The sequence below is a fragment of the Typopeltis vanoorti genome, chromosome 6 (assembly GCF_054136105.1).
Source record: "Typopeltis vanoorti isolate ZY-2024b chromosome 6, IOZ_Tvanoo_1.0, whole genome shotgun sequence".
NCBI lineage: Eukaryota > Metazoa > Arthropoda > Arachnida > Uropygi > Thelyphonidae > Typopeltis > Typopeltis vanoorti.
Window position 1 is genome coordinate 39,226,469 of NC_143554.1, and position 23,328 is coordinate 39,249,796.

Consider the following 23,328-nt stretch of genomic DNA (forward strand, 5'->3'; position numbering starts at 1 on the left):
TTGCTAAAGATTCAAATATACCGCGTGATGAAGATGAGCAGCCAATCACGTAAATAATGTTGATAATTAAAATATAAATTCATTCATTTTTTAAATAATATGAGCAATTATAAATTATAATGAATACTGAGGATTTAATTGTAAATGTCAATTTAGTTTTTTCCTTAAAAACTTTAGTTTTTGAAAATCCCCACACATCTCACACCAGGACTTTTAACTTTAATTTTTGGGAAAAAAAGTGAGAGTTATATTCGAGTAAATACTGTACTATCTCTTGTTCCAATTTGATCGTATTTTGCTGGGTGCAGAAACTTGTCTCTAAAACTAGCGGACCTCTTTGATACTTTCTTTTCCTTTTGGGGCTGCGGAAACTTCTCTAAACCTAGCGGCACTCTTAGATACTATCTTTAAAGGTGTTAGCGCAGTAAGCAACTCTTATATACAAAACTAGTAAACAACTTTTCCTGCACTCTTACACATAACTATATACATATACAAAGTTCCCCTGGAAAACATTGCCTTTGTTTTTGACATTAAAACAGTAAATACATTCACTTCCCACAGGGTTAACTACATTAATATTTTGCAAAATATCCATAGAAATAAACAAGGTTATTTACAGTTCTCATGGGACTTGACCTATGTAAAAAAAAATCAGTGTAAAGCGCTTTGATATTTTTAAGCTACATCGAATTTTTACATTTCCTCCATATTAACGATAGGTGATTTTAAGATATTGCTCCCCATGCATCTTGTTGTATAAGTCTCTTTCTTTGTGTACATTAGCCAGTTCCTCTATCTTTCTCTATACACACCAGTCTTCCTTTGCTTTCCTGCATTCTTTTTTTTTTAGTTTGTTTACTCTCTTATGATCTGGTTTGATCCTATGCACAAGACAAGGGCTGCACAACAGCACACAAGGCGAGTATCACCATCTGATTGGCCATCTGGAAGTCTTGATCTGCATCCATTGGACTTGAAATTTTGATCGGAGCTTGAGAGAATAGCTTGTATGAAATGAAACCCCAGCTTCGCCAGCCTGAAGTTGGTTTTGGAGCGAGCAGTGGCAACATTTCTGTTGGATGTTGTGAATGCTGCCATGAAGTGGCCTCAGATATCGATGTGAGGCCACCTATCACATATTGACTATACTGACATATGGTCAATATGTAGCATGTGTGAAGGCAAAATGGGGACATTTTGATTTGATTGCTGCTATTTGCATGTTATACATGTGTTTGTATGTGCTGAAAGCTGTAATTGATTTACTGATAGATTAAAGGTTTATGCACTGTTCAAGTTGTAACGGTCTTTTTGGCTACGCTAGGTATACTGCTAGTTTAGTGTACTATCTTTCATACCGTGATGAATATAGATGATGAAGAAGGTGGGGATAATATGCATCCTTGTCTCTCACCTGATTTTACTTCAAACAGTCTTCCTGTATTTCCTTCAATTCTAACTGCTGACTGAAAACTTAAATACAGACTACTATGTATTGCTCTGTATAATGTTCCATTTATCCCATATAACTATTAGAGTTTTGAAAAGCTTGTCTCTGCACACCTTGTATGTCTTTTCCAGATCTACAAAACTTAAGTACAGATCCTTGTCATATTCCCACGATTTCTCAACTATATGTCTTAAAGTGAAAATCTGATCTTGACAACCTCTATTTGCCCTGAACCCACCTTGTTGTTCTTCTACCTTTTCTTCCACAACCTCTTTTTAAGTATGCTTGTATAAATCTTACCTGGAATACTTAATCGAGAAATTCCTCTGTAATTCTCACATTAGGCTTAATTCCCTTTTTTTAAAGATAGGCACCATGAGAGCTGTACTCCAATCATCTGGAATTTGGCCTTCTGATCAGGCCCTCTGAATGTAGCCACTACAAAACTTTTATATCCCCTCCTCCCCATATTTGAACATTTCTGATCAAATATCATCTACTCCAGCTGCCTTTCTACATTTCAAGTTCTTGACAACTTCTATCTCAAGTATTGACACGTACTCATGTTTGCATTCCTCCTTGAATATTTTCTGCTTTGGTTCTGTCACAACTTGGTTCATTTAATAGTCTTTCAAGGTTCTAGATGTCTAGGATATCCTTATCTTCAATTTTCATGTCACCTTTATGATCTTTGATTCCTTTTAGTACTCTTTCCTTCATTTCTAAGCTTTTTCAATAGCTACCAGAGCACTTTGCCAACATCCTGATATTTATTTTCTGGATTCTTGCCAGTCTTCCCATGACTTTTGTTTAGAAACTTCTACACATAGCTCTCTTACTTTTTTCTGTTTATTCTTTGAGGACATTTTCCAAATTATTTGCTAGGAACTTTTGGTATGCTTGCTTCTTTTCCTGGACTACTTCTTTTACTTCTTGTGTCCACCATGGCATTTAAAAAAAATAGTAAAAATAATCATAATTTAGAATTATTAATCTTTTTGCTCATTTTCGAAATTATGGATTTTACAACCGTGTTATAATTAACTCTTTTTATTATCCTGCTGTTTCGATCTTCATATCAAGATTATCATCTGGAGCATACACAAATATTGCAAATATTTGTGTATGCTCCAGATAAAAATATTACATTGCAAACCGTAAGCTAGAGAAACTATGATTTGATCATGTTATTCTACTGGCATGACCTCTAGTGAAAAAAAAAAAAATTATAAATTACATCAAGCTAGATTTAATTTAAGATAACATGAATAAACATTTTTTTCTTCTAGATAGTTTCAGTAACAATGATATCCTATCTTTAGTATTACAATTGTTATTTTTGATTTAGGATCCTGGATTTATTACAGTCCTGTTTATAGTTGTTCTTAGAGAGGAAGGTTCTGTGGGTCGAATATGTGCCTTCCATATGTATGGGATTTTTAGATACCTTCATTATTATTCAGATTAGGGTGGTTGATAATGATCTCGCAGGCTTCCTTAAATTTGCATTCATACCATGTTTTGGTGATATAGACAACTAGTGTCCAGTCACTTCTATGTAAGGTGTTCAGGACATGATCAGAAAGGCCAGCTTCACCATAATTATTATATTTAATGTGTCGTTTATGTTCTTTTTGTCTGATAGGAATTGTGCATCTTGTTTCTCCTATATATGGTATGTTACAGGTGCAATGAATATGGTATACTCCAGGGTGGGCCAGTGGGGGGGAGGGGGTCTTTGGATGAGTTGAGTAAGCTTTTAAAGTATTGATGGCACCTAGATTTTGTGTTGGATGGTGGTGGTAGGAGTTTGTGTATATATTGGCCAGTATGTGTCGGTTTTCGGTGAACCGCAAAGAAAAGATTGCCAGAAGGAAGACGTGACAAGTGGATCTAGAAAACGGAAGTGTTTTCTATTTTTCAATCTCAGTTGTGAACTGTATGTGTTTGTGTTGTTTGTTTAGGTGGCTAAGGAATGTGTCTAGCGACCATGGGACCAGATTGTGAAAACATCGTCAGCATCGTAAGGAAGCTTGTGAAATCATTATCAACCACCCCAATCTGAACAATAATGAAGGACTAAAAATCCCATAGATATGGAAGGCACATATTCGACTCATGGAATCTTACTCTCTAAGAACAACTATAAATAGGACTGTAATAAATCCAGGATCCTGAATCAAAAATAACAATTGTAATACTAAAAATAGGAAATAAATATGAATAAATATTGATGTAATTTATAAATATATATATATATATATATATTTTTTTTTTTTTTCACTAGAGGTCAGTAGAATAACATGTGATTAAATCATTGTTTCTCTAGCTTACAGTTTGTAATGTAACTCAGCTTGTCTTGTATATTTATGTATGCTCCAGATGATGATCTTGATATGAAGATCGAAACGTTGGGATAATAAAGAGTTAGTTATAACACGGTTGTAAAATCCATAATTTCAAAAACGAATGCTGATCACCATGTAACACTAAAAGAAAGGACTATTAATCTTTTTAGTTTCTTTTTGTACATTAGAATTTTTATTGGTTTAGTAAATCAACACTTTACCACATGCTAGATTAGAAATTTATTTCTTTAAAGAAATAATATCAAATGCTGTAGATTTAATGTAGTTATCACATTCTGATAAGTGTAAAAATTTCAGTGGTTCTTTATTCTGTTTCACAATTATAAGCATACAGTTATCTGTTATTGGCTGTATAGACGTTTTCCTTTTGTTAACAGTGATATATCAGCCATTACCAATTTGAGCAAGTGTGCTTGCTTACCAAGGAGATTGATACCTGACAAAGTTTTGATACAGAAATAACGACAAAAATAAGGCTGCAGTTTGAGAAAAGACCAGTGAATTTTGTTTTAGGAAGTTCCTGTAAAATTTTATAGTCAGAATGTATTAAATGGGCGATTCGAAAAAGGAATTTTTTCATAGTGAATCTTATCACTAATATGCATTGATAAAGTCCTGATAAAGAACTTTAATGAACATTTATTGTTTTTGTAAGAATTTGTTGCGGAAAATAGTGCTCAGTCTGGTAGAGAGATTAATTACATGTAAATAAACCAAGAAAAGTGACTTTGTTAATGTTATCCTCTAAAGATAACAAACATTTCAAAAAGCAATTGAGCGACATACTGAAGAACGTTCAAAATATTTCTAATTGTATGTTGCATTGTTCACAACATTGTGCTTGTTTGCACGTACACATGTTTGGCTAATGAAGGTTAGGATGTATTCAGAGAAGTTGATACTTGGGTTAATATTTAGATGTTTAGGATCTAATGCTGTTTCTAAAGATTCCCAGATTTTTCTCTTCATAGCAGCAGTGTTATAGTTACGATTCCATAACTCTTGATGTTTCATTTGCAAAGCTGAGATTCCACTCCTGTGGTATTTAATATCTTGAACATGTTCTTCAGTATGTTGCTCAATTGCTTTTTCTGTCTGTTCTTAGTAAGATGACTGGCAATCACATGATAGCTGATAAGCACCCAGTACTGAAGCGGGCTATGTTGAGGTTTTTGTGGATCGGAGTAGTGATCTCATCTTGATGAAGGGAGTAAATGCTACTTTGATTTGATATTCTGTCAGTATTTTTACAAATTTTATGAAAATCGAGCTAATATATGGAAGCTTGATGAATCCTCGTTTTTTTTCTTAATTAGAAATTTCTCTGATCTTATGTCAGTTGAGTAGTCTGGAGATGAGGTGATTATAGCCATTTTGAAGGAAGGTGGTTTTTTTTTTTTTTTTTTAATTAAGTCTTTGATTAGTTCATCCTTGTCAGTGATGAGTCGGCAGGCTCTTGCTCCTAGTGTGGAAATACCCAATTTTTGAGGTCTATAATAATAGGAAGAGTTCTCTGTAGCTCAGTTGATATAGACAAATCCCTTTGGTCAGAAAGACCTGGGTTCGATTCCTGTCAGTGACGTGAGGAACCTTTATCTGGTCTCTTTGTACGAAAGGTGAGTTGGTCAGTCTCATAGGGAGGTTAGGGGGGTGGGGGATTTCATTCCCCAGAACAGACAAACTGGCCCTGTGAACACATGGATTATAGTCATGAATACTGCCCTTGGGAGATGCAGCAGAGGAGTGATGAACCAGCAGCATCAATTCATCATAAGCCCCTCGTTGGGGGGGGGGGGGGGGATCAACCCGTCCTAAGAGGATGGATGGGAAGGATAGGATAATGATGGGAAGAGGCATATAGATATGTCAGATGTGTAGGCTTTTGAAATATTGACACTTAATTTACCTTAGTAGAAGGTCCAGAAATGGGGGTGAACCATTAGATTTTAATTCATAGGTGAATTTAATGTTATGATGTTGACGATTCAGGTACTCATGAAAAAGCAGAAGTGATGGTAGTGCATTGTTCCAGAGTAAGAATATATTATTAGCATACCTTTTTTCATAATTTTGGTGTGAGGTATTCTTCTAGGACCTTGTTGTTGAATGTTTTCATATAAAGATTTGTTAAAACTGGCAAAAGAGGACTAGACCAGTTCAGTTTGTTTATTTGTATGTGTGTGTGTGTGTGTGTGTGTGTGTATATATATATGTCTATGCGGTTAGCCTAGTGGCTGTGCGCTTCACCACCATATGCCTGGAAAAGGAGTGTCCTAGGTTCAATTCCCATCAGTGACATGAGGAGCTGAAGAATCTTCCTCAGCCATAGCTAAGTTAGCCGGTCTTGGGCATGAACAGTAGGGTCCCCCCCCCTCCCCCCAGTTTATCCTGGGGTTTTTCATCCCACAATGGGCTTTGAGAACTTAGGGTCCCCCCCCAGTTTATCCTGGGGTTTTTCATCCCACAATGGGCTTTGAGAACTCAACACTACAGACATAGGATACACTGGAGCGTAGGGCTGATCACTTTATCCTGTGAACAGTTTGAGGTCCGATGATTAATAAACCCTCGACACCACAAGGTAAAAGAGGGAAAGGAAGATGAGATGAGATGTGTATATATGTGTGTGTGGTGTGTGTGTGTATATATATATAATGTGTATAGAAGAGAGAGAGAGACTCGTATATATAATGTTTTAATTTGGTCTTAAGTCAGTCATTTCTTGCATTCTATAAACAGTAGAGTTTTAAAGTCATTACACCAATTGGATACGAGCGCTTGTAAATTTACATAACACTCGGTGTGAACACAGTTTGGCGCATCTGATAGAATTGCATTAAGTTAGTTTGTTGTGTATGCACACAATAGATAGCATATACTTGCATAGTAGGCATATGTTGAAAGATCTCTTTTAATCTGGTTTCCTTTCCCTAACCACTTCAACATGTTGTTTCAAGGTTCTTTACATACTTCTTATGAACTGCTTCTTTCAGATAGTTTTTTCTTGCCTCCTGTATCTTCATTCCTAAGTTAATAGCTTAGGAGGGAAGATACAGGAGGCAAGGCCGATGGTTTGCTCATGTGACAAGGAGGGAGAACAAGTATGTGGTAAGAAAGGTCATGCAGATGGATGTGCAGGAGAGGAGGAATGCAGGTAGCCAAACAAGAGATGGAGGGAGCTGCTGGAAGAGGACCTGAGCATGAAGAACTTGGATGTGGTTACAGTCCAAGACAGGAGACTCATTAAGAAAAGCAAACCTACTTAAGAGTGGAATAAGCTAGAAGAAGAATGTAATTGATTAAATATCATTCATTCACGTGAAGATTTTTCATCAGGTGTTACTCTCGATAAATTAGCAATAATCTGTTATAATGAATATTATATATATATCTAGAATATATATATATATATATATATATATATATATATATATATAGAATATATCTGTTATAATATTCATTATAACAGATTCCTTATTTCCTTTCATGCTCTGATGTTTCTTCCATATATTTGGACTCACTTCACCTGCTTAGTACTACCAAACACACACTTCACAACTTCTTGAAGCAATTATAATCATTTGTATTCTTCAACAATGATGAGTTATGAAAGAAACCTTCAGCCTTTTCTTAAAGTATCCACTCACATGAGTTCTTGCATCATTTTCCTAGCTGAATCATAAAAATTAGAAACTTATCATTTATACTTTCAGTTTAATCTGAGGAATTTACACTGGATGTATCCATTTCTTTACACTTGTCAGTTTCTGAAGTTGAAAACAAATTTTGCTTTGGTCAATCTTGCTCCTAACTGTTTGCTATTTAAATTAAATCCTGTCTGCCATATCATTTGTTGTGACCTAGGTGGATTGCAAATTCAGTATGTCTCATGTACACAGATTTGTCTGATGATTATATGATGACAGTGTCTCTTAATTAAGTAACAAATTGTGAAGTAACTGTTGGACTTCAGGAATGACTCATGATTAATATCAGCACTTACTGATGCATGCAAATATTAGATAGCAGTGTAAAATCTCTCGCGATATGTAACTATGTAACTTATCATGTTTGCTTTTGCATGTTTTTCTAGGGAGACTGCATTAAAAGAAATGTCATATTTTGTCTGTAATAATCTTGTATTTGTAATAACTTAACCACGAGCCTTTGTTAAAATTATGTCACGCACAACATCATTATGTAACGCTGTTAACTCGTGTCCATATGTGACAATTTCAAAATATGTGCGAAGTATGGCGTCGTCATATTCAGATTTCAACACATGACTATATATGGAAGTTTAGAGAGAAGCATGCATGCATACAATGGAAGTCCAGGCCTTTATAAGTCAAATTGTCAAGAAGGATTTTTGTCTTAGTTTTCTCTTACCCGGGTCTGCTGCCACGTGAGGTGTCTTGTCAGTAATCGAAAGAGAGGCGTCGTAGATCTTAGGTTTCTCAACTTACTCCTACCTGGATTCACCTCAATGAGAAGTATTATATCAGTCATCAGAACATCTCGCTAATAAAGAGCTACACACTGCTTAATAAGCTTACTCAAGGTATGCTTTATTTTCAGTTTGTGTATGTATGACCAGCAGGATATTCTAGATTGTGATTCAACTTCAAGGGAAGAAACATAGAACTAAGTCTGAATCAGGAAGAATTGAAATTAACAAAGACTTGTAATGCAATTGTGTGTGTGTGTGTGTGTGTGTGTGTGTGTGTGTGTGTGTGTGTGTGTGTGTGTGTGTGTGTGTGTGTGTGTTAATGTGGATCACACTCTAAATATTCCCTTTCGATTTAATTAAATAGTTTGTGAACAACACGTTGGACTGATTCTGTCAATACATTCTTGAAAATTTTGAGCCTGCATAAGATAAAATTTAAGTGATCAATAATCAATCCACAACTAATTAAAGGTAACAATTAACATAAGCTGGGAATGCTAACAGTATCTGCTTTGTCTTTAGTGTAAAATCTTGTAATTTCGTACTCAATACATAGTCTAATTGGTGCAGTCGTAATACAAATAAATTTGTTAGACTATAGAGCATTTATTTATTTCGTATCCAAACACAAGTGGTACAGTAGTAAGTAAGTGGTACAACATTATTTACAACAAATTAGGATACATTACAAATGAGAGCAGCTTAAATTTGATAGGTGAATTATGTAGGGAATAAAGTAAAATATGAAGGGGCGTGCAGCAGCTAGGTTCTCATTCCTGCACTCTGTTAGCACCCATTAGGGGAAGCTAAAGTTGCTATCAACCAAACCCAAGTGATCGAACTATAGAGCATGAGAACATAAGATCTATTAGAAATAAATAAATGGTGGCAGTTGACCATTCACAACAGTTTACGAAGTTTAAGTAAAGAAAAAAAAGACGAAGTAGGGTTGTAAAATATTAACAAACAGTGATTTGCAATCTCTTATAGATAACTTAAATTGGCATTAAAACTTTGCATTTCTTAAGCATATTAAATCTGTCAAGTTGCTGAAATCTAACTTTAAAGAATGTTCATATTCTCACTGTATGTAATGACAATTTTAGATACATTAACTTCTCAGCCTAGAACCCACATAGATTAGAGTTTACAACACAGCTTTGCATTTAAATCGCAACTCATGTCACTATACTTTAATACATAAGCACTTTAAGAGGTTTTACCAAACTATGTTCTGTTCCACTTTAAGATTGCAGCCAGCTATCTCACTGAGGAAGGTGCACATTCCTACATGCTTGAAGGTATCAGTGTCACCAAGCAATTGCATCCTCTCATTCTTTGAAAGCTGATGCACATTTCTGTTTTATGTACCTGAAGCCAAGATCCTCCATCATCTGATAAAGCATCGTTCTTGATATTTGTGGCAGATTGGGATCACTGTCGACTTCAACAATCAGCTTGTTCAGTGTAGAACGTTCAGTCATGAATAAAAATGCATGAATCTTTGACAAATGGCATACGAAGTTGTAAAATCTTGGCATCGTGTGCTTTGCACTAGATTGGCAGAGTTCATCCCCATTGTGCCTGTTTTTTGGGTGTTGTCTTCAGCACGTTTGAACTCTTTTTTAAACATTGTTTAATTTAAAAAAAAGGCTAAACACATTCGTAATTTTATGTTCAAACAATGGTGGAATTGGCCGTTTTCCATGAGGAAGTGATTTCCTGCAATTTGTGGAACAGGGTGTAGAGCAGTGTATGGAAAGAGGAAATCAATTTTTCCTAGTGGAAGTATTCACTCATACATAAACAGTTCTTTTGAATACTTCAATTTTGATAGATGGATGAAACTCTCTTCTACTTCAAAAAGCAGTCTTCTTTTGACAACTTCTCCGTAGCTTCTTAGTTTCCATAACAACTATTGTTCTTATGATTGTTTATTGTTGCTTTGAATTATGGTTTATGACATCCTCCTGTCTTGATGGGTTTGCTGATGAGTATCCTTCTGTATCTACTCCAGAGACCTCTCCTGTCACAGACTCACGAGTTTCTATCAATGAGTTCCTGCATCTCTTCTCATTGTTAATTTCAGATTATGACTGCCTGAATCATGACTGACAACTCTCCCAACTTCTCAATTTCTTTTGTGTAGTCGATGTTAGCATGCTTTCATCCTGCTTCTGCATGTGTACCATCACATCAATAATGTTGCAGTCACATGATGGCCCACTTAATGAGTTAGTTTGCTTTCCTTAATTTTTACATTTGTAAAAGTTCTGTTTATAATAAAAAAATTACTTGTGCAATACTAAATTCTTACAGAATTTAAGAGTAATTAGTTAAGATATGTAACTTACAGTTTCCAAGATAATGTTCAAACCAGTTCAACCTATGTATCTGAGAGTTCAGTTAGAAAAAAAGGATTTGAAGGGAACTGAACAGTGGTGGAATCATTATGAAAAATTAATTAGGAAGGAACTTGGTGATGATTAATATGTATTTTTCGCATTCATTTGTACATTCCATACATGCTTAGCTTGACATCTTTCTTTGTTTCATATATCTTTATCCTTCATAACAGTTGTTCCCATACTGTATTTCCTAATGCATACAACTTCAACTCTTCAAGAAGCATATTAACTGAATCCTTTTCTCTCTCTAATTGCTTGCCCATGCACAGCACATCTTTTTTGTGAGATTCATATTAAAATAAAATAAAGATGCAGTGTTTTGAGTAGAAAGTGATGTACAGCTTCACAAGCAAAGCACATTGAGGCAAAGTTAGTTCCATCGCTGTGAATGGTATTAACAACCCAAATGAAAGGAAAAATCCTATGTCCATCTTTTTGAACACCTCCTGAGTTGCACGATATACAAATCCTGGTGGCAAATTTTGAAACTACCTTTTCTCATATCACTTCTTCATGATGCACAATGTATTCCTGCAAAGTTCTCCAGCATTTGGGTCACTGAACAGTGCTCCACAAAGCTGTAAATGAGGATACTTTAATTTTGATCACCCTGTATATAGTTCAGTGGTGTTCCCCATGTTCTTTTGGTGCAGAGACTTAAGTTATCAAATAGGAGGAAGAATAAAGATTGATAGGCTTTGAAAACAAAATGTTTGAGAAAAATAAATAAAACATCGTGAACTGAAATGAAAACCAATCAGGAGATCAGAGAAGAATTACAACACTACAAAATTTCAATAATAGCAAAAATCAAAGAAAAGTAGTTATAGTGGCATGGACATGTTTTCCTGACAGATTTCCTGAAATTCTCCAAAACAGAAAGCAAGAAACTACTGGGAAGACATAGAAGGAAATGGATAGAAAACATCAAAGTTATATGTGGCTTGAACTCTTACAGAAGTTTAAATAACCTGGCTGCCAATAGTTTCAAGTGGAAAGTTATCGTTCATGGCAGCCTCAACCAGCCTTAGACAGGTGAGGAAGATGATGATGATATTAAGGCCATCAGTGCAGATATGGATGTTTTGTTTTCTTTTATGATTTTTTGATTGGATTTTTTGTTGTTTTTTATGATTCTTTAGTATTGGTTTTGGTAGGAAACATTTTATAAATTGCATTGTTACTTGCTAGAATATTATTTCTTCTTTTCCTGGGCTACCTTTTCTGGAATAAATAAATAAATTCCAACAACTACCTCTTTTGGAGTCCACCAGGGAGTTCTGATTTTTCTATACCTTCGCTACATGTATTTATAATGCACTTCATAGTTGGTCAAGGAGGGAGTGAAGAATTGATCAAAGAGTGGAGGTGTAGTGAGTATGAAAGCCATAGACATGTCCCTCCCCCCTCTTCAAAAAAATAAAATAAAATAAACATGGACTTTTGTCCATTGTAGAGCCCAATAGTGTCTCCTGCTTACTACTGTACCATCTGCTTGAGGAATGAGTGGCAGCACTATCATATGTCAACTGATTTTGAAGTCTCTTGATGCATTACTGTCAGATTTGTACAGTTCTATCTAGTGGCCAGTGTGTGGAACTGCTTATTGCTGTGATACTCTTGAAGGATGCATTGCATGTTAGGGGGTGGGGGATAAAACCATTTGGTGGTACTTTTTCAAACCACTTCAGTCATCCTTTGAACACTGTGGTGATCTCAAGTGGGATGATAAAAATTGCCTACAACCTTGAAGACCTTATTGTGAAACATCTGTGTTATTGTGGGATTTGACGTTTTTTGAGAGCAGAATCATATCTTCCCAGCCAACTGGACTAGCTAATGTTGAAGCTGGGGATATGTCTAGAATGATGTCATCAAACAGCATTTTCTTAGAACATTTTGAATTTTTTTTTTTATATTAAAAACATGCCAACTTAAGCATCTGTTGATGTGGAAATTTTAAAAGAAAATTAATGTGTAACATGCATATGAGAGATGGCCAGATGTTTTTTACAGAGGGAATCCAAAAAAGTGACAATTCATAGTTAATTACAATAGCTTATAATTAGACTTAATTATAAATCACGTGCATGCAAGTGATTTTATATAATATATTCAGTTAGTTTTCAGTTTTTGTGTTGCCTTTATTGTTGGATTCTTTTTATATTACTTTTTCTTTTATTTCAAAGTGTTTTTTCGATTTTTTCTTCTTTTTTTCCCCAGTATTATGTCACTTTTGCTATATTTATATTTTATTTTTCTATGACCTTTATTTAGCTACTTTCGTGGAGCATTCCTATATTTCTGTGTGCATTCACTAAGAAAGAACACATACTGACTTGACAGGATTGTTTGATATTGTTTCTACATTCCAGGATTGCTTCATTAACTTTTGAAGTCCACCAAGGGGGAGGGGCTCTAATTTTTCTATCCTTGCAGATATGTTCACCACATGCACCATTGTGCCTTTTCTTCAGATTTGCTACTAGGTCTCTAAGCTTTTTTCTGGTTTTCAAATTTTCTCTTTTTCTTCAGTAATATTTATATATTTAAGTTTGTGGTTTTCATTGAAAGCTGCTTTCTGAACTTCAAAGATCACTTCCTACTTCATGTATATTTGTGTACTGAACTATTCTAAAGTTAACACTATCAAGAATATCATAAGACTTTTCTTATTTTTTTTTTTTTTTTTTTTTTGTTTTGTTTTCTCCATATGAATTTGTGCAAATCTTTATCTTAGGATATGGTGTTAGTAAGGACTAGCCCATGTCCTGGACAAAAATCCAGCAGATATCTATCATTATTATTAACTTTTTTTTCCTCTAAATTTTCCCCAACTGTCTCGCACATCACCTACTCCACTTTTTTTTAAGTTTCAAGCCAGTTTTTCTCTTTTCCATTTGATAGTTGCCCTCTTTGATGACTTGAAAAATTCTCCTTCTCTTGCCAGAACTTTCTGCAATTCAGGTAATTGATCTTTGATTGCGCCTTCTTTTTCCTGATTGCTATGGTACATATAATCTTATATTATTATTTACTTTTTTTTTACTATTTATATTATTTATTATTATTTTTATCTTCATGTTAGTCCTTCCAATTATGTTAATGCGATATTTCTGATAATTTCATTTCTTTTCCATAGTTGCTTCTTTTTAATTATTAACATCTGACCTTCATGGAGTTTAGAGACTCCTTGTGGGAGGCACACACTATCACATACAAAGCTCCTCCAACTGTGCCTTAAACTGATGGAATGTGTCCATATTCACAACATGCTCAGTTAACATATTCCACTCTCCATGCAAAGAACCTGCTCTTCACTCCTCTGCTCACATCCTCTTTATAGTTTCCAGGGATGACCTCTTGTTCTACCTCCCCCGCCCAATTCTATGAAAAATTTCTTCCATGTCAACCTGATAACAATCGCTGACTAACTAATATTGCGCAATCATATCCCTCCTCTCCTCCAATTCACATTCTTTCAATCTGTCTTCATACTCCATATTCCGAAGACCACTGACCACCTTTGTGAATCTTCTCTGGACCTTTTATGTAAATCTATATCTTGTGTAACAAATTTATTTATCATGCAGTAAATGACATTATGAAAAATTAAAACATTTTGCTTTAAAATGTTACCATAGAAACATGTTTTTTACTATTACAAAACTAACTCATTTTCCTTTCTAGAGCCATCTATTTCTGTACTTATTCCCAAACCAAGAATTTCTGTAATGCAAAACTCACTCCAGATACTCCTTTAGTCCATATTTGTTCAGCAGCGTGTGCTGGTAAGAATTTTGCCTCAAATATTATATATTTTTTTTTTTGTTGATTTCCTATCATATTTTATTACAATAAATGAAATTGAAAGAACTGAAAAGTTGTCAACCTGTGAAATGAGATTTCTTTATCAATATTTATAAACATCACAAGAATAAAAGTGCATTCTGGTTTTTTCTCTCCAGAAGGATGGGGGGGGGGGCTTTCATTTTATGATATACAACAAAAGTTTATCTTTTAACATTGTATTGAACCCTGCAGTTGTTGGTAGTTGGGAAATATATAAGAAAGAACTAAGTACTAAAAAAGAGAACCTAGGAGGCTTTATTTTGGCCAAGCAAATTAATAAAAATTCATAGGCAAATTTATAGAAAGTTTCAAAAGATAGACCACAGAACTTATGAGAATACAACCCTTTTGGCATTGAAGTTTCCTTGGACTTGCACTACTTAAGATACTAGCTCTGCCCATGAGCCTGTATATTGTCTTTTACTATCATGTTTTTTTTAGGTTTTGCTGAGTTGACACCGTTTCAAACTATTGATTCTCATCAGAGATCAGACAGAAACCTTAAGAGAGCAAAAATCTTTTTAATACCATAGCAGTCCTATGTCAGAGAGTATATTTTCCATAAGTGATCTCTTGCATGATGCCTAATTGTAATGATATTAATTGATTTGAACACTGGCTTGTGTGCAACTACTTTAGTGTTTTGACTCGGTTATGTCTTATTCCATATAAATTATGTTTATATGGAATAAGAGAACTGAATAAGCTTTGCTTATTCAGTTGTTTTATTTCCATATTTAATTTGCCATCTTCACAAAAATTTGTGCCTAAATAGACAATGTTTTAAATGTTCTGTAAGTTCTCTATTCAGAATTCAGTTGATTTGAGCGTTCCTACCTATGTTCATAGTCTTTGTCTTTTGATGATACTGAAAAAATAAGATCATAAGTTTTGTTGGCACTTAAGTTACAAGGCTATCAGAATCAATTAAAGAATAGTTTGAAAATTGAATTTAGGGTTGTTTAAGATGATATTCTAGAAGGTCTGTTAATTTGTGTAATGCAAAATTTGTTAAATGTTAAAGAAGAGCATAATGTACACCACTGTCATCAACTATAGATTGGATTGAATTTGCAGTCAAATGAAGGCCTTTTACTCTTTTCTTCCTAGAATTTTTTTTTAATTATGATATTTATGATATTTTTTAATTATGATATTTTATTTCCATATTTAATTTGCCATCTTCACAAAAAATTGTGCCTAAATAGACAATGTTTTAAATGTTCTGTAAGTTCTCTATTCAGAATTCAGTTGATTTGAGCGTTCCTACCTATGTTCATAGTCTGTCTTTCGATGATACTGAATTTACTTGATGATACTGAAAAAATAAGATCATAAGTTTTGTTGGCACTTAAGTTTACAAGGCTATCAGAATCAATTAAAGAATAGTTTGAAAATTGAATTTAGGGTTGTTTAAGATGATATTCTAGAAGGTTTGTTAATTTGTGTAATGCAAAATTTGTTAAATGTTAAAGAAGAGCATAATGTACACCACTGTCATCTGCAAAACTATAGATTGGATTGAATTTGCAGTCAAATGAAGGCCTTTTACTCTTTTCTTCCTAGAATTTTTTTTTTTTTTTTTTTTTAATTATGATATTTAGGCATTAACTTAGAAAAAAAAAGGTTATGACAATCCCAAGAGCTGTGAGGAAAAGCAGGCTAGGAGGGCGAGTCATTGTGGGGAAGGCAAAATCAGATTATCAAAAGTGATTTATCTTATAGGACGAGAGAATTTTATTTATATATTTCCATTAAATGGGAAAAATGATCATGAAAGAATGATTAGTGAATGCTGAAGATAGGAGTGTTAGATACTAAAGAATTAGTAGAGTTGTTAAGTCACTTCAGTAAGATATACATCCCAGGAGAAGACCCATTAGAATGAAAAGATATAATTGGATGAGTTGTAGACATTAAAGCTGTTACAAGAGCTTAATTTGAACACAGCAGTGGGATTGGATGGGTTGTGCAAGATTACCAAAGAATTATCTGAGAATGAAAATTTTCAGGATCTTCTAATGGGACTTATTTATTTTTTAGTTTTTCCATCTAAGGAAGCATGTTATTAATAAGTTCTGTGGTTATTACAAAAAATTGGGCTTTAATTAATCATTAACAAAATATGAAAACATACGCATGGATTAGTTTCACCATGAGATAGTTAGACTTGTTCAAGATAAGTAAAGATGACAAGAAATATAAATTATCAAAAAAGTGAGGAACCATTATTATTATTATTTGACACCTTCAGGGAGTCCAAAGACTCATCGAGGTAGTTCACCTACTCTACAACTTCTCCATCTCCACCACTGCATCAATGCCACATACTGTCCAGCACCACCACTAGTATTTTCACAGACAGTCACAAGCATCCATGCCCATGGCAGGATTCGAACCAGCAGCCTTTTGGCTTGAGATCAGATACGCTAACCACTCGGCCAACCAGTCTGGCCATTATGTTATTAACAATTGAAGCCCTGATTACTTTTGCCCAAATATATCATCTTATAGTTATGTAGCACTATCTCCTAATTAATTTCATTGATATTTTTCTTGTTATTGGTGCCTATCTATTCTTCTGAGGGTGAGTTTTTTCCCCGGTGGCTGATTTTTCAGTTTGTCTTGGGACCCCAGGTGAAAATAGAGTGATCATTGTTTAATTGGGCTGTGTCCCAGCCATTATTGCATCACGCTGTACTATTATTTTTGTTCGTTTGTGACTTAAGCCATTACCAAATACAGTTTGGGCAGTAAAGTCCCAAATAATACTGAACAACAAACTATCTTTGTTGTTCAGTATTCAAGTGGAATACTTCATATTGAGGTACCATGAGAAGGTAAGGATTGAACATTTTATCAGAAACCCTAGTTGGTTTTCTGCATTCCTCACAGGTAACGTGGAGCTTCTCCCAGTTATCTAGCTTTGACCTTTTAGTGAACCGGTATCATTAACCATATTCTACCATTTCCATTTTATGGGTACTCGTTCAGACTTAATACTATGGAAACATAGATACCAGGTTTAAGGGATAAGTGGTGCTGCCTTTCATGGAAGATATGCATATGAGAAGATTACTGCCATTGTTAAAATGATTAACTGAATCACTATTCATTAGGTTGCTAAAAATATACCCTTGGAGAATGCATCCAGAGGTTAGAAAATGTCGGCATAATTGACTATATTGATCAATTATGTCGGCAGTATTGATTTGAAAGAGAATTATTGAGCACATATCAAGAACAGGTGGTAGTACAATATCTAATTGATATTGTACTACCACCTGTTCATGTGCATTGTTTTATAGATACCTTTTTACTGAGATTTTAAACATGCTTTTTTTTTTTAAAGATATTGTTCTTGCATTGAAAAAAAAACTGCTGAAAATATTGAAATGTAATGAACTTATTCTGGACATATGATCATCCACACTATTCCCAGTAAAAGAGATTGAATGTGGTTTAATGCACAGGCATGTTAATGATTACAGTGATCAGAAGTGTTGCTGCTGTACTTTTGAGATACAGAGCAGTGAGGAATACAGAATTTACAGAGTAATTAAACTTCATTAGGTTAATTTGTTTTATTATTTTAACTGTTTCATCAGTTTTCAATTTCTTAATGTGTCTTCTAAGTTTCTTTTATTTCAGTGTATTGGGGGGGGGGATTTGATCAACTAACATCAGAAACATTATTTGTTTGTAGTCTATTGTATTCAATGAACACTTCATTTTTAATTCTGTTGGTAGTTTTCTTCTACATTATTATACTGTTTGTTAATGTCTTATTTGATTTGCTTGTAACTTTTGATGCAGTTTTGTATCACAACATCTGCATCTTTCTCTGTCTTCCCTACTGTTTTTTCTCCCCAAATCTCTTCTGCTTAACATTCATTCCCATGCTTTAATTAGCTCTGCTTACATGAATGTATGTATATTTATAATTGTCATAATATTTATATTAGAATTTGACTTAAAATCACTTTTTCAGGTTTCACATCTTGCACATTTACCAACCCCATCTGGTTCATAAAAACAAGGCTTCAGCTGGACCAAAGGTTAGTCAGTGAAACAGTATAATTTTAGTTGTCTTTTTTTTTTTTTTTTTTTTAAATAGTACTGTGTATGGGTAGTGGGCTGGGAAAGGAGAAACTTGTTCTGTTTGTTTCTAGGTGCACTGTGAAGGGATGTTGAGCAGCAGCTGCACATGTTCCAACAAGCTTAGTACTGAGTGGGGAATTATTGATGTTATTTCAGATGAGCATTTCCCATGGAAATATTTATAGAATATACATATTGCAGAAACCAAACATCTGTGTGAAAGTGGGAAGAGTGAGTTGGTAAGAGATGGATCATTAATAAGTTTGATTGCTCTCCTCTGTATTGAGTCAAGCATTTTGAGGGAAATTTTAGGGGCCCCACGCGATATGTGAGAGCAGTATTCAAGAGCTGGGTGGATTTGCGATTTGTATAATATTAACCCGGCATTAGTAAGGTGCGGTGTCGCAGACATATAGAAAGAAATAACTGTGACACCTCCACCTTACTAATGCTAGGTTAACAGCTGTTCAGGGGTGAAGTAACATCTTGAGCAAAAGAGAAATCCTAGTTTTTTTGAAGCTGAGGATGCAATGGTTGTGATTTGTTTATGCCAGGAGAGGTTTGATGTCAGGGTAATTCCAAGAAGAGAGATCTCAAACTCTGAAAATTTGGATATCATCAAAAATAATACTGGGAAAAAAATGGTTTTTTTTTATGAGAAATAGGACAGAACTGGGTTTTATTAGCATTGAAATTGATGAGGTTATCTGAATCCCATTGGAGGATGGCTTGGAGATCGGAATTGTGGGCGGTGGTGGTTGATGTTCTGTAGGTTGAGGTGAGTTGTGTAGGGTAAGGTTTATCAAATGAAAGGAGGCGTGTATTGTGCTGTCATCTGCAAAACTGTGTATTGGGTTGGAGGTCAACTGAAGTAGGTCATTGATATATAGCATGAAGAGGGTTGGTGAGAAGACAGAACCTTGTGGAACCCCAGCATTAGTTGAATGATGAGAAGATAAGGAACGATCCACCATCACACACACACACACACACACACACACACACACACACACACACACACACACACACACACACACACACACACACACACACACGTGTGCATCCAGGCAGAAAGCTGGTAATCTAACTACAGAAGTCCTGGGACAGACCAAATGATGATAGTTTGCTTAGTAAGCCTTTGTGCCAGACCTGGTCAAAAGCTTTGGAGACATCAAGTACAACCACTTGAGATTCACTATACTTCTCCATGGCATTTGTCCAAAGATGGGTGAGCAGATCTGTTGATCGGCAGCGACGGAATTCATACTGGTGGTCGTTTATTAGGTGGGTGCCTTCGAGGTAGAGATGGATTGAAGACATTGAAAAATATTTCTGCATATACTTGGAAATTAGCCAATATGGCCTTGTAAGGTTTGATATTAGCAAGGCCACATAATAGCTCTTAATCTTTTCTGTTTTTAAAATGAATATTATTCTTGAGTAATCAAAGTGCACAAGAAATGTGTCTGACATGTTCAGGCTATAAGCGGTATATTAATCAACTCCATACACAAGAGGCTAAAAAATCCTTTGGCACATCAATGCTATAGGATTTTACTCTCTTGTGTATGGTGAACAAGGTATAGTGAACTCTTCATTTAATGTACTGCATCCATATAAACAATGAACAAAAGCCTTCGCACACCATTAATGTTCCTTTCAAAAGTATACAATCTTGAAAGCATACTGCAACATAGTAAAAGCCATCTCTGCTCATACAGAATACTACCCACCACAGCTTTTTTTAGGCTACTTTTATAAGCAGCTATAACTTGCAAAAAAATAAAATAAAATAAATGTTTTCATGAACCCCCCCCCAAAAAAAAAAATCTAAACCAGATAATAGCAGAGCTGTCAGCATTCAGTACATTCAAGCTTAGTTGAGAAAATCGTGCATTCACTTAAAAAATGCATTATAAATATCTGTCCATTGATCAAAGCTCAGTTGGTATCAGTTGCGCCCTTTGTTTGGAAAGACCTGGGTGTGAATCCTTTCTACGATGTAAAGAACCTTTTAGGTGTTTTATATATCTGAAAGCGAGTTGGTTAATAATGAGATTGTTTGCAGGGTCCCATCCCCCACTGAGACTTTTTTTTTTTCCATCCTGCAAAACAGATTACAGTGACCTTGCTGCCATGAAGTCACCTCATCCACTCTCCCATCCAAAAGTTTACAGGATACCCTCCATCTGTAATCTAGAATATTATGGACAAACTGAAAGATTAGCTGTAAACTGCCAGGAAGAACTCTAAGATCAGGTCTGCTTCTATCATTACTACAGAAAGTCAGACGGAGTAGACCATACTGCGAACACAAAATCAAATAGAAAGAAATTGCTGTCATCTAAAATCAAATACAAACCTGCGTGCCTTTTTCCCGGAGACTGCACCAGAATTAACCAACTGCCCAAAATCTGGAAGGTTGTTATCCTGCAGCAGATGAAGTGCAGTCCATTGATTTAAACCTACATGTAGTGGATCGAGAAAACATTCTGGGCTTGTTATGATATCAGTTTTTGCCCTGCTTTATAAGTACTGTTGTTTGTTTCCCATGATGATGCTTATATATAGTAAAAGAAATTTAGAAGCATAGCTATTTTCATGTATATTCCTTAAGTGTTTCTCCATTAATTTTAAAATGAGCCAACTGCATGCCATTGAATACTAAAGCATCAGAATACTTGAATGCTTCAGTCAGAATATATATATATATATATATATATTAGCAAAAACTATGTATTGAAACAAGTTATACAGAATTCCTTATGGTAAATCATGGAGATAATTACCAAATGTTTCAACCTATTCATATGGAGTGTGTTGAGAGTTTATTTTTCACTTGGTTAGACTATAATAAGTTTAGTTTAATCCTTTATCCAAGTGTGAGCAAACAAAGTTTGCACCTGAAAGTATCTTCAGGACTGGGGTGAGGTAGTGCAACACCAGGCAACTCGTTGCAAAGGTGAAGAAAGCTCTCATCACTCCTATCTCAGTATCTCCCATAATGCAAAACACATCTCCTTACGGATATGTATAATGTTATGCATTAAAAGAATGGCCACTACCCATACCGGTTTCAACCTTTATTGAGGTCTCGTCAGTGGGAGGCAGGCCCAGTAGTGGAGATACAAAGGCAGAAGCAATGAGAGGTCATCTTAACCTATAGGAGTTGCCAAAGGGTGTGCAACCTTATTATTAAATTACTCCGGATTCAGAGAAAGATGTTGAGAGTTTATTTTATATATTATATTATAGTTTATTTTATATATTATAACCAAGTCTAACCAAGTGAAAAATAAACTCTCAACATCTTTCTCTGAATCCGGAGTAATTTAATAATAAGGTTGCACACCCTTTGGCAACTCCTATAGGTTAAGATGACCTCTCATTGCTTCTGCCTTTATATCTCCACTACTGGGCCTGCCTCCCACTGACGAGACCTCAATAAAGGTTGAAACCGGTATGGGTAGTGGCCCTTCTCTTAATGCATAACATTATACATATCCGTAAGGAGATGTGTTTTGCATTATGGGAGATACTGAGATAGGAGTGATGAGAGCTTTCTCCACCTTTGCAACGAGTTGCCTGGTGTTGCACTACCTCACCCCAGTCCTGAAGATACTTTCAGGCGCAAAGTTTGTTTGCTCACACTTGGATAAAGGATTAAACTAAACTTATCATATGGAGTGTGTGCGTGCGCGCGCGCGGGCACACACACACACACACACACACACACACACACACACACACACACACACACACACACACACACACACACAGAGAGAGATCAACTGCATTACAGTCTACATAGTAATGCCAAAATATCACTAATGTGGTCAACCATTAACACAATGAGTCTGACTTCTAGTAGGAAAGAAATACCTCCTCAGAGACTCCTATTCTGTGTACTGCTAAGGATCACTGTCAGTTTAATTGAATAATAAAAAATATAAAAAAAAACAGCAATTTCAGCTCTTATTTTGATAAAATAAGAGCTGAAATTATTACCTGGAATCATAGAGTAGGGGGATTGCTAGAGAACATGAAATAGAAATTATGTGGGTTGAATGTAGGCCATCCATATTTTTAAATTTTTAGGCCATTGTTATTGTTGAGATTATGATGGTCAATTAGAATTTTGTTTTTGAGAGTGTTACTAACAAATGTTTCAACCTGCAATCTCTTATTACCAAAACAAACACAAAGTTTTTGTGTTTGTTTTGGTAATAAGAGATTGCATGTATGTGTTAGCCTTTGGATGCCATTAAAAGCCTATTAATGCACTACTTGTGCTTTTCAAGAATTTACATCCTTCCTTAATTATATGAAAATAATATGCTGCTGCATCCAGTAGTTGAAAGTGCTGATCATCCTAATTATCACTTAGCCAAGAAATTAGCATCACCACTCAAGACTCAGTGTTAGGTCATTTCCTCTCCTATATACAGTAAATGCACACTTTGTAAAGAAAATTAATAACATCACACTCAGCAAAGATGACTTGTTAGTCATTTTCAATATTTCTGCCCTTTTCACAAATATCCCAATCAGTTACGTGATTTTCTTTTACAGAACAAATTTCTGATTGATATCACAGTGCTCTTTGCCCACATGCTACATTCTCATTACTACATGTAACAAAATATTTCATACATATGAAAAGAAATTACAGCCATTGGCTTACTATTGTCATCT

The 23,328-nt window shown here is 35.0% G+C and overlaps 1 protein-coding gene across 1 annotated transcript in view; it reads left to right on the forward strand.

The window, feature by feature from the left end:
• Rim2 (replication in mitochondria 2) overlaps positions 1–23,328 on the forward strand; it is a 109,219-nt gene that overhangs the window by 40,504 nt on the left and 45,387 nt on the right. Inside the window, exons 4-5 of the mRNA XM_090394761.1 lie at positions 14,371–14,471; positions 18,524–18,590. Coding sequence (XP_090250887.1) covers positions 14,371–14,471; positions 18,524–18,590 — 168 coding nt within the window. The remainder of the gene's footprint in view (positions 1–14,370; positions 14,472–18,523; positions 18,591–23,328) is intronic.